Source organism: Mauremys mutica, chromosome 13 (genome assembly GCF_020497125.1).
Source record: "Mauremys mutica isolate MM-2020 ecotype Southern chromosome 13, ASM2049712v1, whole genome shotgun sequence".
Taxonomy (NCBI): domain Eukaryota; kingdom Metazoa; phylum Chordata; order Testudines; family Geoemydidae; genus Mauremys; species Mauremys mutica.
The window spans coordinates 15,909,813-15,925,349 of NC_059084.1; the positions used below are offsets into that span (position 1 = coordinate 15,909,813).

Consider the following 15,537-nt stretch of genomic DNA (forward strand, 5'->3'; position numbering starts at 1 on the left):
GTCAAAGTGCAGTACACATATTAACTCATTGACTTTATATAGCTAGTTTTCCTAGAAATCTTGTGGATGGTAAATAAACCCAACAGCTACTTTGCCTGACACGCACCTTAAGGCAAATTAAATCTGAATATCACATGCTGTGTGGGTTGCTTTATTAAAACAGGATATTTTGAGGAGAGGAATCTGTTCAAAAGAAGAAACTCCACAGGCATGAGTTGAAGGACCTTCTATATTTTAGCCTGTGTGCCATTACTCTTCAGAGCAACATTCATGTTTTGAGCAAGGGTACCCGAATTTTGTCCAAATGATAGCAGCTTGTCAGGAGTCCCAGGGCCATGCCTCCTCTTTAAAATGGATGTGTGTCCTACATAGACTACAGATACCAGCATTTGGTTCTTCGCCTTGAACCAAATGGAAGGCTGAGATTATGCAGGTGGAAGATGCATGTCAGGCACTGCCCTGACCACCAGCTGCACAGTCTACCACATTCATAAAGTGAGCATGCCACTTGGCAAACTTATGAAAAGCCAAAGAGTGAAATCCTGGCCCCATTGAAATCATTTTTGCCATTGTTGTCAATAGAATCAGAACTTCACCCAAAATCATTGCCCTGGAGAACGTCCATTCCGATTCAAGCCTTTGGAGGCACGGGGCCTGAATCTCCACAGCCTGGCCCCTGGGATCATCATATATATTTGTGTCAAGTGAATGCAAAGTGGTGTTAAATCTGCCAGATCAGAACAGCAGAAGTTTCAAGCACTTTGCCCAGTGGTAAATGACACACGGTGCAAGGCAACGGAGAATCAGGCCTGTGTCCGTAGAGGGAAATCTACATGGAAGGGCTTCACAAAAGAAGCGAGTTTTAAAGAGGGATGTGAAGGCAGAGTGGGAGGGCATTTGGGGCCTGGGTAGTGGGAAGCTATTGCAAGCTTAGCAGCTAGGATGAGACAATGATTACAGGAGGATATACATAACCAAAGCGAGGAGAATATCTCAACGGGATATCCATAACAAATATTTTTTCAATTTGACTCCCTGTTGGTATTTGTTTTACATGACTGCTCTAGCAAATCAGCTCACTGGTGGAAATGTTTGCGGGAAGAGTGAATTTGAAGTGACCGTTATAGAATATTTTTGGGAAATGGATTTCAAACTTGTCATCGTGAGTATTTGTGCCCGAAATTCTAAGAGTTCTTCTTCATGTATGTATCAGTGTGGATCCTGTTGCAGGTTTGCATGCACCTCATGCACGCAAAATTGGATTCCTTGGAAGACCAGTGTCCGTTGGGGCCACACATGAATTCTGTGCCTCCTCAAGGGCATAAATCGCAGAGCGGCTGGCTGCAACATTTCCTCAGGTCCCTCTTACTGCTCATGGCAGGAAGATGGAACCTGGCGACTGCCTGGCTTACTTACTAGTCCTTAGATTTAGCTAATTTTCTTCAGACTCTTCATAAAATCACAAGAACTTTTCTGATTCTCTGACATACAATCTTTGTCAACCCATCAGGACTATTTATAGTCAGGCCCCTCTGTACAGACATCCCTGTACAGGGCTTCTCAACATGTGCAGATTTGAAACCTGCAAGTGATCCGGTGATGAGCTGGTTGCATTGAAAGATGGACGCAGCAGGACCCTCTTCTGTTTAGGAAAGTCCCATGTACTGAGCAGATGCTCTGTGTGCCTTTCATTCTCCACAAGAATGCGTATGTTGTGGGATATGCAGCTGAAGCTTTATCTCCTGGAGCAATCTTTGAAGGGCTCCTCAGATCCCTGAGGCAATGAACTCCAGGGTCCAGACAGCAGACAATCCAGCTTCACCCAGTACGCCAGTGGTTCTCAAACTTACCGGTAACCCCTTTCACATAGCAAGCCCCTGAGTGCGACCCCCCCCCCTTATAAATTAAAAACACTTTAAAATATATTTAACACTATTATAAATACTGGAGGCAAAGGGGTCTGGGGTGGAAGCTGACAGCTCGCTACCCCCATGTAATAACCTTGTGATCCCCTGAGGGGTCCCGACCCCCAGTTTGAGAACCCCTGCAGTACGCCATCTAGCAGGCAAGTGACTCTGAAGTGCTGACCCACCAAGGAAGGTGGAATGGAAACTCCCTAACAAGGGGTACAGACCATTAAAATTCCCTGATACCAGGGATAAGGACTATGTGAGGTTGACAGAGTACTGTTTATGAGACTTGTGGTTTACTTTGAAAGATGTGGGGACTATATATGACCCAGATGGAGGGCCAGGTTGCAAAAGAAGCAAGCCACCATCGGGCTGGCGCATCCATCACCAGGGGGTGCAAAAGGAGGAGAGCCTGCTACGTGGCACCAGCCATGGGGGTGTGGGGGGTACTGGTAGGTAATTCACACTCAGACACCTGCCCTCTGAGGTCTGGGATAAACATCACTGAAAGGACTGTCAGCTCTCATTGTAGGATTCAGTTGCTGGCAAAGCACCAAAGTTCGAACCTGACAATGATGGAGTGCTCATGTCTGCAGCTGCTGAGCCACTTGTCAGCAGGCACATGCATGATGTTGCTTGCCAGACTTCGTCTGAGGCCCTTGCAATTGTGGCTGAAGTCTGTGTACTTCCTGTCAAAGTATCCCCTGGCCAAAAGAGTCAGGCTTCTGCCTCGGGTCCTACAATGCCTCTGAAACTGAGTATCTGGGCTCTAGCACTCCTGTTTCCCACACCATGAGCTCTTCCTGGCAAGTCCAACTCAGATGGATGCCTGGTCAGAGACTTTTACACTTTTCAGGGATCAGTGCACCTCAGCAAGTTTTTGCAGTGACACATGGCAGCTGTTTCAAAACACAGTAGGTTTAATTAGTCAACTGGAATGCAGCATCAGAAAGTCCTTGCATCAAGAAGCAAAGGTTAAAACATAGTCCATTTTGGACAAACCAGAACTTCCTTGAGCCATGGGTGGTGCCATCAAGAAAACATCTTGGTTTCCTCTCTCAGTCCCTGTCCCTTTGTCTTTCAGTCCCAGGTGAGCCCACATGTCTGCCCAAGGGCCAGATCTTATCCCAGCCTCCTGTCACCTCTTGGTCCATTGTTCTGCAGACCCATGCTGAGGTCACATGTTCTGCCCACCCGAATTTGTTGTGGATAAGTGTCAACTGTTCAGTCAGTTCTGGAACCTCCATTGATCTGGGTTGGTTTCAGACAAATCTTTAACGACTCGTTCATACCCCAACAGACAGTTTTGTGACACAAACACCTCATGTCAACTGATCTGCCCCAAGAGCAGCTTTTTAACCCTTTACACTCTGTGCATAGCAATGCAATACACAGAGGGAAACTGAGGCATGTATAGGCATTGTAAAACCTTTACCAAAATTCCCCATTTGTCACAAGGTTTGATATAATAAACATAGAGACTTCAAGAGCCCTAATTAATTCCAAAACCAGAGATAATGATTACCAAAAAATCCATCTATTAATTGTATTTGGTGGCTCTTTGTCCATTTTCCCAGTGCAAATCACATCACAAAACCCAACATTACAACTGGTACTTGTCATCAGACTCGGCAGAGAGGCAATCGGGCCAAGTACAGAAAAGGCCATGGAGACTAAACTCCCCTTTCACCACTAAAGGCTATTTCAGTGGTTCTCAAACTTTTGTACTGGTGACACCTTTCACACAGCAAGCCTCTGAATGTGACCCCCACCCCTTATAAATTAAAAACACTTTAAAAATATTTAACCCTATTATAACTGCTGGAGGCAAAGCAGGGCTTGGGGTGGAGGCTGACAGCTCGTGACCCCTCACGTTATAACCTTGTGACCCCCTGAGGGGTCATGACCCCCAGTTTGAGACCCCCCTGGGCTGTTCCTTGGGTCAGGTTTGAGGTGACTTGCTGGGCAGTGTGTGTAGGAAGTGGGCACTGTTAGCCCCTGTTCTGTACCCATCTTGTGGATAAATAGAGGACTTTGATCTCCAGGCTGTCAATCACCACCTTTCTCCAGCACTGAAATGGAGCCTTTTCTGTTATAAACCAAACAAAGGCCTAATTCTGCTAACATTTAAGTGAATAGCAACACACCCCTTGGCTCTAGTTGGAACCTCTGGGATCAGCCCCAAACAAAAAACAAGTCAGAACTCTGTCCGTAAGCATCAATTCATCAGATACCATTATGAAACATGCAAACAAACAAACAAGTCTTTTAGGCAGGGGGCTTGTATTATTAAGAAGTTAAAGGTGTCTTCAACTTAAAATAATGTAATTCTCAACACTGGGATCTGGGATCTAGCAATGAAAAACGGAAGTAAGTCTTGTAGTGGGGCCCAATCGTGCAAGGTGCTAAATACCCATGGGGAAATGCTGAGTGTCCTTAGCTGCCGCTGATTCACTGTGTTTGTTGCAGGATTGGGCCTTAAAATTATTACAGCCACCACAACCTGTGTGAGACTCTGTATAAGATGCAACCTAAACAAAACACACTTGAGAATCTGATTTTATTTTTAACACATATGACACTTTTCCTGGTTAGAATGAGCTTTACAGAGCATCAGATAGGTCCATTGAGAACTCATATTCATGTGCTAGGTAACCATGAAATACGTGTGAATCACTCTTTGGACTGTCATAGACCAAGTGGGCCACAAGATGGAGCTGCGGTGGATATTGTCCCTGGTAATATGAGGGTGGTACAGGTGTGCACGAAGCTCTGGTTTTGAGTGTAAGAGCTGATTTTTGTCTTTGGCTGTGAGGTTGTCCTCCTTAGAAGATCTGGCCCCAGAGCCGTACCTAAGCATTTTAGCACCTGAGGCAAGCAATCGTATCTGCGCCCTTTAGAGGTGAGGTGAGGTGTCATGTGCCCGCCCCCAGATTTCTGCCTATTTATCACAGAGGTTTTCAAACTGTGGGGCATGCCACCTGCCAGGAGCTGGCAGATTGGAAGCTGGTGGGAGCTGCTCGGCCCTGTGGTTCTCTGTGCTGTGGGAGCCAGGGCACAGGATGGCTGCCTGGCAGCCCTCCCTGCCCTGCTCCCCAAGCCGGCTGTTTTGCACAGCCGGGTGCTCCCGAGGCAGGGTGGGAGCTCTGAGCTGTGCCCCTGACATGTTCTTGCCTCTGCCCAGAAGGTGCCTGGTGCCGGCCAGTGACACCCCCTGGAGCTGGCCCCTGATCATGGAGCCTGCCTAGCATGAGATGCTTCCCGAGGTGTGGCCTGCAGTACTCATTCTCCTTGGGCACCTGTCTCTCAGCTGCCTGGTCATCTGGTCACTGCCCAGGGACCTGTCATTGCAGCTGGGTCGCTCTCCCCACACTCCCTGTGCACAGAGCGGAACCGCCCCTTGCTCCCCTTAGCTGCCCTTCCCCAGCTCCGTGGTTTCTGGGCTCGTGGTCACACAGCCCGAGCTCTGAGCTTGGCCATGCAAGCCCAGTGCCCAGACCAGGCATTGGGGGCAGGTGGCTGCTGGCATGGTGAACTTGCTCCCGTCAGCTCTGGAAACAAAGGCTGTGAGAACGGAGCAACCCCTAGGGTTGCCATGTTTCAAGTTCCCAAATAGAGGACACTGCCAGGAAGAGGGGGAAGAGGAGCCAGGGGAGCACTTGGGAGGTGTCAGAGGGGTGTCTGTGTACTGTGGTGGTTACTTGGGGAGTGCTGGAGAGGATATTTGGAGGGTACTGGAGGGGGTACCTGCAGCAGGGGAACTGACTGGAGGTGGGATGCCAGTGCTGGGGAGGATGGGCTGACTTAACAGGGGAGCCCCACTTCTTCTTTCCCCCACGTCACCCCCCCTCCCCTATAGCTCCTACCCCCCTGGGCACTCACCCTTGTATAGGAAACAGGATGCTGGCCATAGAGCAGGGGTTGCTAAACTGTGGCTCATGAGCCACATGCGGCTCCTTTACCATTAAAGTATGGCTTGCAGAGACCCCACGTCCTCCCCCCTACCAGACTGGGGTGGGGGAAGCTTGGGACCTCTGCCTTGTAGCAGGGTAAGGAGGAGGGGGAGTCCTCTTTGGGACTTCTGCCCAGCAGGTAGGGGGAGTCTCGGGGATTCAGCCCTGCGGGGTGCACCTGCCCCGGCTCAGGGCTTCAGCAAGAGCAGGGTTGAAGGCCCAAGCCCTGTCAGGTGCGCCTGGGTCTCGAACTTCTGAAGATTGTCATATGCGGCTTGCAGGATCAGTAAGTTTGGCCAGCCCTGCCATATAGGGTACCCAGCAAACAGAGAAGGGGAAAACATTCGGCACCAGGAGACAGTGTTCAGCTGCAAAGGTATTGGCAGGAGAACAAGCAACTCTGTACCACCCCCTCCACTCCCAGCACCGGCCTTTTTATGGGCGGGGACAATGCCACCCCCTGCCCCAAACTATGCCCATCCATGGACTCCAGCTTATGCTGCTGGCCCCAATCCTGCGAGGGGGGGGGCGGGGTGATGCCATTGGGCCCTATCCTGCGCTGCCCCATTTTTGCATCCCCGCCCACTCTGCACCCTGGGGAGTTGCCCCTCTGGCCCCAGTTATGGCCCTGTGCTGCCCCTCTCCTGTTTATACAGCTGGCAGAGGTTCTGCTTCAGCTGTGCTGCTCCTCCCCCATTAATATAGGTGGCAGAGATGCTGCTCCATATATGAAACCCCTCCCCATTAATGCATCTATGCAATGGTGCTTCTCCAGATGTGCTCCTTTCACGGTGTTAATACAGCTGGCAGAGCTGCTGCTGCTGCTGCAGATGTTGGAACCCCTCCCCCTTAAGGCCATCCGTGCAATGGCGCTTCTCCAGATGTGATACCCCGCCCCCTGTTCAACGCAGCAAGCAGAGGATGTGCTCCAGATGCGAAAGCCTTTGCTGTCTTGCCATTGGCTGAGACATAGCAACCGCTGGTTTCCATTGGCCGAAAGGCGGTGCGGGAGCGGAGGTGATTGGACGAGCCGTGCCGGGGCGTAGCCGCCCGCTCCCCCCGCCTCTCTGGCCGGCGACTTGAGGCAGGCGAGTGCGTGCGGCTGGCCCCAGCGAGTGTCGATGCCCGGGGCGCGAGCGCTCGCATTGGGCGGTTCCCGCGGCCCTGGAGCCCTGTTGCCCGGGCCGCAGCCCGCAGCCGACACGCGGCCTCAGGCCGGGCCCCGGGAGCAGGCGGCGGCGGAGGGGACAGGCCGGGCCATGGCGAGCGGCGGGGCCGAGTGCGCCCGGCTCCAGGCGAACGGGGCCGGCGCGGAGCCGGAGGCCGAGGCTGGCTACGCGCAGGAGGAGTCCGAGTGCAGCAGCCGGCGCTGGGGAGCCCAGCACGTCGGGGCCCGGGAGCTGGCGGAGCTCTACTCCCCAGGTGCGCGGGGGGGCCGGGCAGGGGCTCTGCCCCGCTGAACAGGGGGCGCGGTGGGGTGGGGGAACGGGGGGCTCTGCTCCGGGAGTGGGTGCGGTGGGGGAACGGGGGGCTCTGCTCCGGGAGTGGGTGCGGTGGGGGAATGGGGGGCTCTGCTCCGGGAGTGGGTGGGGTGGGGGAACGGGGGGCTCTGCTCCGGGAGTGGGTGGGGTGGGGGAACGGGGGGCTCTGCTCTGGGGGCATAAGGGGAACTGGGAGGTGCGGGGAGCGGAGAATGGGGGGGCTCTGCTCTGGGGGTTGTAGAAGTGGAGGGGGGGCTCTGCATGGGGGCTGGGGGAAGGCAGGCCTGTTATTCCCCCAGTGATGCCCAGGCAGGAAAACACCCTCTTGCCTCTCCTCCTCTTCTTCCCCCCCCCCTCCCCGTGACTAAGCTACAACTTCAAGCCCCCTCCCCTAGGCCAGGCAGATGTTGGAGGGAGCAGCCTCAGTTGTTCCTGCACCCCCAGAGTTGAGTGGGATTTCTTTTCCCCCTTGGATCAAGCAGGTAACTAGGTATGAACCCTTCCTTCCTTGGGCTAGGGCATAAGCTCTCAGGCTGGTAGCATTCATTTGAAGGGACTTGTCCAAAGGGTCTGACTTCTCAATTTGAGACCTGAGGAGAAAGTCCCATGGCCTTGATGCCTGTGTAGCCAGGGAGGGAATTTTGCTTGAAGTGAATCCCTTGGGGATGGGCTGTGGGAGGAGGGCTGGGCCTGGCCTTGACCCTCATGGTCTCTGTGGAGCAGTTGATGATTTGAGCTGAACTTAACATGTCAGGACTGAGGAGTATGTCTGAGTGGAGGGTGGTGCTGAAACCAAGCTGCTACCTGTCAGTTTTCTTGTAATTCACACCACAGGCAGGGAAGTATGCTCCATAGGGGGCATGGCCATGTGGCACACAACTGGTCAAGTCAAACCGTAGGCTAGGGTGTTTGGACCAGGAAAAGTCCAGTGATGGAGGTCTGTAATGGTTGTGGAATGGACAGTTGGGTGTGTGGGGCAGTAAGTGCAGTAGTCTGGGACCCATGATGGGAGAAGAACAGATGCTTGGGTAAAGGGGCGGTCAGAGGAAAGTGCAGTGAGCAGTGACAGCAACAGGGCCCTTTGAGAAGACCAAGAGGGAGATGGGCAGGAAGGAAAGTTATTAGGAAGCTCGGTAATGAACAGGGTTTGGGAAGAAAAAGCGAGTGAAAGGGAGGCAACAGAAGACTGCAGAGTCAGGGTGAAGCTGGGAACCTGAGAGATCCACTTTCCAAAGCTAAGTGAGCTTTAGGCAATTTCCTGACTGCCTGGAAAGGCAAAATGCCGCCTTCCTTGGCTCCAGACAGCAAGGCCTGTGCATGCCAAGAGAGGCATAGGGCTGCAGCATGCGGCAAATCAGCTACCTAGCTTAGTTCTCTCCTGTCAGCCTTTTCCCTCTGCAGACCTGAGAGAGACATCTTTTTATTCTTCAGACTACTAACACAACCCTCACCCCTCGAGATCTAGACATGGAAGTTACTGTGAACTTCCCATATCAATGTCATCCTTCTTGGAAACACAGTGAAACAGCAATGTCCCACACTTGGTATCTGTGTTCAGTGTGATGTGTGTCTTGTGAAGATATCTGGAATGAACTCATCTGAAGCAGAACTGCAATAATATACACTTAATACGAAGCACTCCATGGTTTTTCTGTACTCTTTAGATGAATTTTAATTGTTTGAATTTATTATTTTTATCAGTAATACCCAGCACTTGCATATCAGTTTTCAAAAAGAGATTGCATCCCTATTTTACAGATGGGGAAAGTGAGGTATGGAGAAGCTAAATGACTTGCTCTCTAGGCCAAATAGTTGAGTCAGACAGACTGGAATCCAGGTCCCCTGACTCCAACCCAGTGTTCCAGCCCCTAGAGCATGCAGCCTTCCCTGTTGCTTAGCAAGATAAACTGTTTCCCTTCCCGCACCCCAGTCTTGCAGTTCAAGTCTTGTGTCCAGGCAAGGCAATATTAACAGAAATATTCATGGCATTGGCATGTACTAGTGATACAGTGCTTTGAGATTGGGGCGGGGTGATTAATTTTTTTCATACCCATTATCAAACTTTGCTGCGTGTCATTTTTTAGCTCTAACCATTAATGTGCAATCATGCAGTGGAAATAGCTGGAGAAACTCATCCTAATATCCCTTTCTATGAGTGAAAAAATATATCCTTTCTTTGGAATGAAGGGTAGAGAGTAATTTTTGATGCCTTTGTCATTTCCAACAGATTCCTCCTAAGATGAGAGCTTAAAACTTCAGAAAGAGGAAAAATACGTGTTTCAGCACTCAGTGAAACTGTGCCTATTATTGCTGTTTCCAGCAAAACAGCCATAAACGGCAGTTCAGCTAAAACAGCTTAGCTCATAGATTTGAGGTGATTAGGAAAAATAAACTTAACATAGAGGCAGAACATGAATATCAGTGAATGCATTTAAGTTTCTTAGCTTTTCAGTTTTCTGGATTGTTTATTTCAAGTGACATACCCACTTGAACTTTTTTCTCTATGTTGGTCACACCACAGCTGTGCTGAAAAATCAGGTATGTAATATTTGTCAGACCATTCATCCAAATATGCTAACCTAACCCCAGCAGTGACTGCCTAGGCTTCAAAGGAAGGTGGCCAATAATTTACCTTGCTGACTTTGTCATGGTTTATAGCGCAAGAACTTCTTCCTTGGTCTCTCTAGTGGTCTGTTTACTCTCTGAAGTATCAGACTACTACCTTTACTTTCAGCTACAGATAAAAATTAGGGAGCAGTGCATATTGTGGATTTTGTAGGGGGTTTTATACCAGTAACTCACTAATGCTAATAGGAATTAAATGTGCGAACCCTTTATGCACTGGTGGGAACACACTGCAAGTTCCATAAGTAAGCATATATACTTTGGGGGTCCAAATATGAAGCTAGAGTAATAGTTCTTAGGTACATCGAGAATGTCTACATGGAGAAACTTACTGGTGTAACTATACTGCTATAACTTCACAAGTAGACATTTTCATTCTGGAATAAGAGTGCCTTTTTCCATTTCAGCTCATGCCACTTTGGCTTATTTCCATAATCCTTTTTTAAAATGGTATTTTGTATTTTGTTGATCCTCTCTGTTTGGCAACTGTTAAAATTCAAATGTTCCATAAATATCAGATAATTAGTGCTGACTTGCTCTCTGGTCAATCCATTGCAAGTCTGGCCAAAATTGGGGTCATATTCCTGGTTTCAGATGTCAGTATGAAGAAAGTGGTCTTAGTATCCCTAATATGCAGAGTTCCAGGGCTCTAGTCACACACCTTCGGACATGTGAAGAAGTGCCTTGGTCTTTCCCACATTGTCAACTAATTGCTCCTTGTGGACCTCTCAAGTTAACTCTTCTAATCAGGGTGCCGCTTCTCCTTGCGGAATGTGGGTGTTAATTAACTTTAACTTCGGGCACCTTGGAGGCCTTTTTAGAGCAGTCTTTCATATTGTTACCCTCTGCTCTCTGAAAACCTGTTCTCTTTGGTGTTCCTTTAATCACTTTTGCTCTTCTTACAAAGTCATCTGCTATCCCAGGATCCATCTATACAATTTAGATATGTCCATCCTTCTCAGAACAAAATTCTGCAGTGGTGAGATTAGGACATGTTTACCTTTTAAGATTCTTATTCCTGTCCAGTTCTATTTCTGACTTATTAAAGCAATGCTTTCTGGGCATGCCATTTTACTCAGCATACTGGAGAATAACAAAATGCCCTGCTCCTCAGACCAGACCCTTGATCACCAGGATTTTCTTTTGCTCCTCTCTATACAGCTCAGCAAGGTTTTCCCTAACGCTTGGAAATAGGTATTCAACATAAGTTGGCACTGATTGTTTTCTACACTACAAAAAGTATCCCGTACTGATGGTTACTTTCTGCAACAGGAACGTTTGAACTTGTGCTGAACATGATTTACCTGTAAAAGTAGTGGCTAACTATGTTCAGCACCTTTTCAGGAAAGAGTTAACTTTTGATAACTTATCAGAGGGGTAGCCGTGTTAGTCTGGTTCTGTAAAAGCAGCAAAGAATCCTGTGGCACCTTATAGACTAACAGACGTTTTGCAGCATGAGCTTTCGAAGAAGTGGGTATTCACCCACGAAAGCTCATGCTGCAAAACGTCTGTTAGTCTATAAGGTGCCACAGGATTCTTTGCTGCTTTTGATAACTTGTACTTGACAATGGGTATGGCTACACTTGCGAGTTTCAGCGCTGGTGGAGACTTTCCAGTGCTGCAATTAGTAAGTGTCCACACCTGCAGGGCACATCCAGCGCTGCAACTCCCTGGCTGCAATGCTGGCCGTACACCTGGCTCAGCATGGGGAATAAAGATTGCAGCGCTGGTGATCCAGCGCTGCTCATCAAGTGTGGCCACACACCAGCGCTGTTATTGGCCTCCAGGGTATTAGCAGATATCCCAGAATGCTTTTATAAATTACTCTTTGTTTTGTTATGCAGCCTCTCTTTGTTTTGTTATGAACTCGGAGCTCCGTAGCTCGTTGATCCCGGAGCTGCTTATCTACAAACACAGCTCCTGTTTGCTGTGATCAATCTGTGAACAATCAAATGAGATAATGAGGCAGGCAGGGAGTGAGTGTTTGCTGGGCAGAGGGGAGAAAGGGAGTCTGTTGGCTGCAGGCTGTTTGCAGTTAAGAGTTAAGGGTAAGGGATCGGGAACATGTTCTGATTTTTCAAGGCAGGAAGCTAAACACACAGTGTTGGCTCCAAAAATCCACTCTCTCTCTCCCCACTCCCTGTCACACTACGCCCCACCCCACCCACCTCTTTTGAAAAGCATGTTGTTGCCACTTGAACGCTGGGATAGCTGCCCATAATGCATCACTCCCAACAGCGCTGCAAATGCTGCAAATGTGGCCACACACCAGCGCTGGTAGCTGTGAGTGTGGCCCCACACCAGCGCTGGCCCTGCACAGCTGGACGACCAGCGCTGCAACTACCAGCATTGCAGATTTGTAAGTGTAGCCATACCCAATGCTTACAGTTAAACTGTGTTCAGCACCAGATCAGCTCTGTTGCTGCTGATGTCTGTTGTCAGCAGTGAGAGAGTTGCTAGAGCAGATGAGATCTAAGAAGGGGGAGTGATTGGGACTTCTCACATCTGATAGAATATTCAGAATATTCATGACCAGTAACTACATCAACTGTTATTCTTACTGGCCACTTTAAAAGATTGTAAATTCACTTTTTTATTTTGTCTAAGGAAGCAAAGGCATGTCAGATAGTGTCTCACTGTCCTATCTCTTGATTAGACAGTAGTGGATGCTATCTATCTCTGATTGCCTGCAAATCAGAACCTTCTTAGAGTGTAATTCTATCCTGAAACACATGCTTCCTCTTTGTAAAAGTAAGGAGTCAGTGCATTTGTTGAACTGTGAAGAACTGTAGCAAGATTCAGCTGAAATGACTGATTCTTAACACCGCACCTTCTTGTGTCTTCCCAAGTGTCTCAGAGTATCTTGTCATAGCTATATGCCCTGTTATTTCACAGTACAGTAGAACCTCAGAGTTATGAAAAACTTGAGAGTGGAGATTGTTCATAACTGACATGTTCATAACTCTGAACAAAACAATATGGTTGGTCTTTCAAAAGTTTACAACTGAACATTGACTTAATACAACTTTGAAACTTTACTATGTATAAGAAAAATATTGCTTTCCTTTTATTTTATTTTTTAGTAGTTTGTACTGTTTTTTCTGTCTCTGCTGCTGCCTGATTGCGTACTTCCAGTTCCAAATGAGGTGTATGGTTGACTGGTGTTTGTAACTCTGAGGTTCTATTGTATACAAAGTTCTGCATGTGACTGGGAGTCAAGACTCCTGGGCTTTATTCCCAGCTCTGTCACAGACCTGCCTTGGTTAAGCAATTTAATCTGTCTGTGCCTCTGGTTAACACTCTGAGAATTATCATGCCTCACAGACATTCCCTGTGGGGGGGGAAGGTGTTCTTAATTTGAGATGGCTAATTTGAGGTAAACTGCCTAATCTTCCGTAGGATTTTATCATTTTCACACAAGTTAGCAGGCTCAGTTATAGGCTGTCAGGGAGGCTAGTCTTTAATATTACTTGCTAACTTGTGTGAAAACAATAAACACCCTTGTTTTAACTAACTCAAGTTAAGGGGTTTTTTTCCTAGTAAAGATAAGGCTATGAAGGTTTTGGGGGTGTTAATGCCTAAAGAGCTTTGAGAGCCACATATAAAGATGCTATGAAAGCAGCTCTGATGGGGCACAGGAATACTAGAGAACACATTTTCCTGTTCATTCATGTACTTGTTTGAAAATGAAACATAAAAAACAGTTTCTGTTCATTTCCCTAATATGATGGAAGCTTTTCATGACCAGTTCTAAAATAGCCTCTGTACATGGATATGGGGGACAAAGGGTACTTCAGTCACTATGTCTGAGACTCATAAGACTGAAAGGTAAGAAGCCTGCTGAAGGAAAATCAGCACTTTGTGGCTGAACTTCACTCCTGCTGACAATAGTGAAAATATGTCATTAGCAGTGAAGTGGTGTGCTGCTTCCTGTTGCTGCATAGAAAAGGTGTGGCAGCTACAAAAGCAAGACCAAAGCTGCTGACGGGCTTGACAGTGAACACTGCAAGAAGGAAACTGAAAACTATGCGGAAAGATGTTTTTTCTGTCCTTGGTGGGTTTTTTAACAACAACAATAATAATAATAATAATTAATAATTGTGCATAGTGGAGGAGTGTCTCTGACATGAGACAAAATATACCGTTCCCACCACTAAATAAGTTTCTGCCTCATCATTTCTAAACAACGTGAAAGAGGAGAAACTGAGCAAATCATACAGGCAGTAGATTACTATAGTACCCTGGCTTTTAATACAAAGTGTTTCAGATATTACTGTTAATGTGCCCTCTTTTGTTCAACAGGGAAAAGACTGCAAGAATGGATCAGTGTCATCTTATGCTTCTGTCTGATCTCTTTCAACTTCTACAGTCTCCTTTCCTACTTGAGTCTGGACCATACTCTTTCAGTTATTGTTGGGATATGTAAGTAGAAGCTATTCACAAGACAGTAACTGAATTGTAATAACATAAGTGTTCATCTTTCCCTGGTCACTGAAATGCATTTTGTGAAGCTGGAAGTATATGCATGATCATGAGCATTTGTTCAGTTGCTTGTCTCCTAATTTGAGGAGATAGGTAATGGAGTATCTGCAACTAAATATTCAGTGTAGGGCGCCACTTCAAATTGAAGTTAATCACTACCCTGGGTGGTGTTTCAACCATTTCTGTGCCCTTGTCTCAGATAAAATGGCTTTGCCTTGTAGAATAATGCTCACCTCTGTATGTGCTTTTCATCAGTGGACCTCAAAGAATTTTACAAAGGAGGTCAGAAGGATCACTAACTGTTCTGATATTTTTTCCCCTGTTTTTTTAATTTCTTTAAAATAATTACATGAGAATTGTTCAAAAGATAAATAACTGAGTTACAAAACTATTATGGATATTTATCCATTAAATAAATGCCTGCTATAGAAAGTCTTTAGGATTGCACCATAAAGTTAGGTACAAAGAAAGATCTTGGTTCTGAATTGTCAGACACCTGTAAAATTTGGGCTTTTGGAGATGTACGCTCTTCTTTAGTGTCTCTGATTCTATTACAAATGTGGAAATAAAGACATGTCAGGAGTATCAGAATGTGAGACGTGGCCTTCACCTTCAAAATGTTAACTCTATCACTTAACTGAGGTAGCAGAAAAGACATGCAATCTCCTTGTTGTAAGTAATCCATAAAGAAGTGACTTTTGATTGGTTATTAGTCTGTTGGACTGGAAACCCATAAATGCAAATTGGAAAGATAAAGTAAACAGATCAGATTGCCAGGCAAAATCTAGTCTGTTTACTTTATCTTCCCAATTTGCATTTATGGGTGTCCAGATTGCCAGGGACAGTCTAGTCCTTTTGCCTCATTTTGGTGGTACAAAGGGGTTGAAATCTGATTGGATTGCTTGAGCAGAGAGGTGCTTCTGCTTAAGGGAATGAATAGTAGGCTCTTACTCTGTGGCCTTGTCCCTGCACTGAAATGGGGGAAAGTGTTGGGAGGGGAGGCTTGTGGCTGAAAGTGTTGTTGCATCCTGATATTATCAGCAGGAATGGAGGGTTCTTTGGCTGCTCTGAATTATACTGGAGCTG

General features: G+C 47.4%; 1 protein-coding gene across 1 annotated transcript in view; it reads left to right on the top strand.

The window, feature by feature from the left end:
* Positions 1 to 6,961: 6,961 nt before the first annotated feature.
* LOC123348179 (plasmanylethanolamine desaturase-like) overlaps positions 6,962 to 15,537 on the top strand; it is a 34,956-nt gene continuing 26,380 nt past the window's right edge. The window contains exons 1-2 of the mRNA XM_044985624.1: positions 6,962 to 7,285; positions 14,272 to 14,391. Coding sequence (XP_044841559.1) covers positions 6,985 to 7,285; positions 14,272 to 14,391 — 421 coding nt within the window. The 5' untranslated portion in view covers positions 6,962 to 6,984. The remainder of the gene's footprint in view (positions 7,286 to 14,271; positions 14,392 to 15,537) is intronic.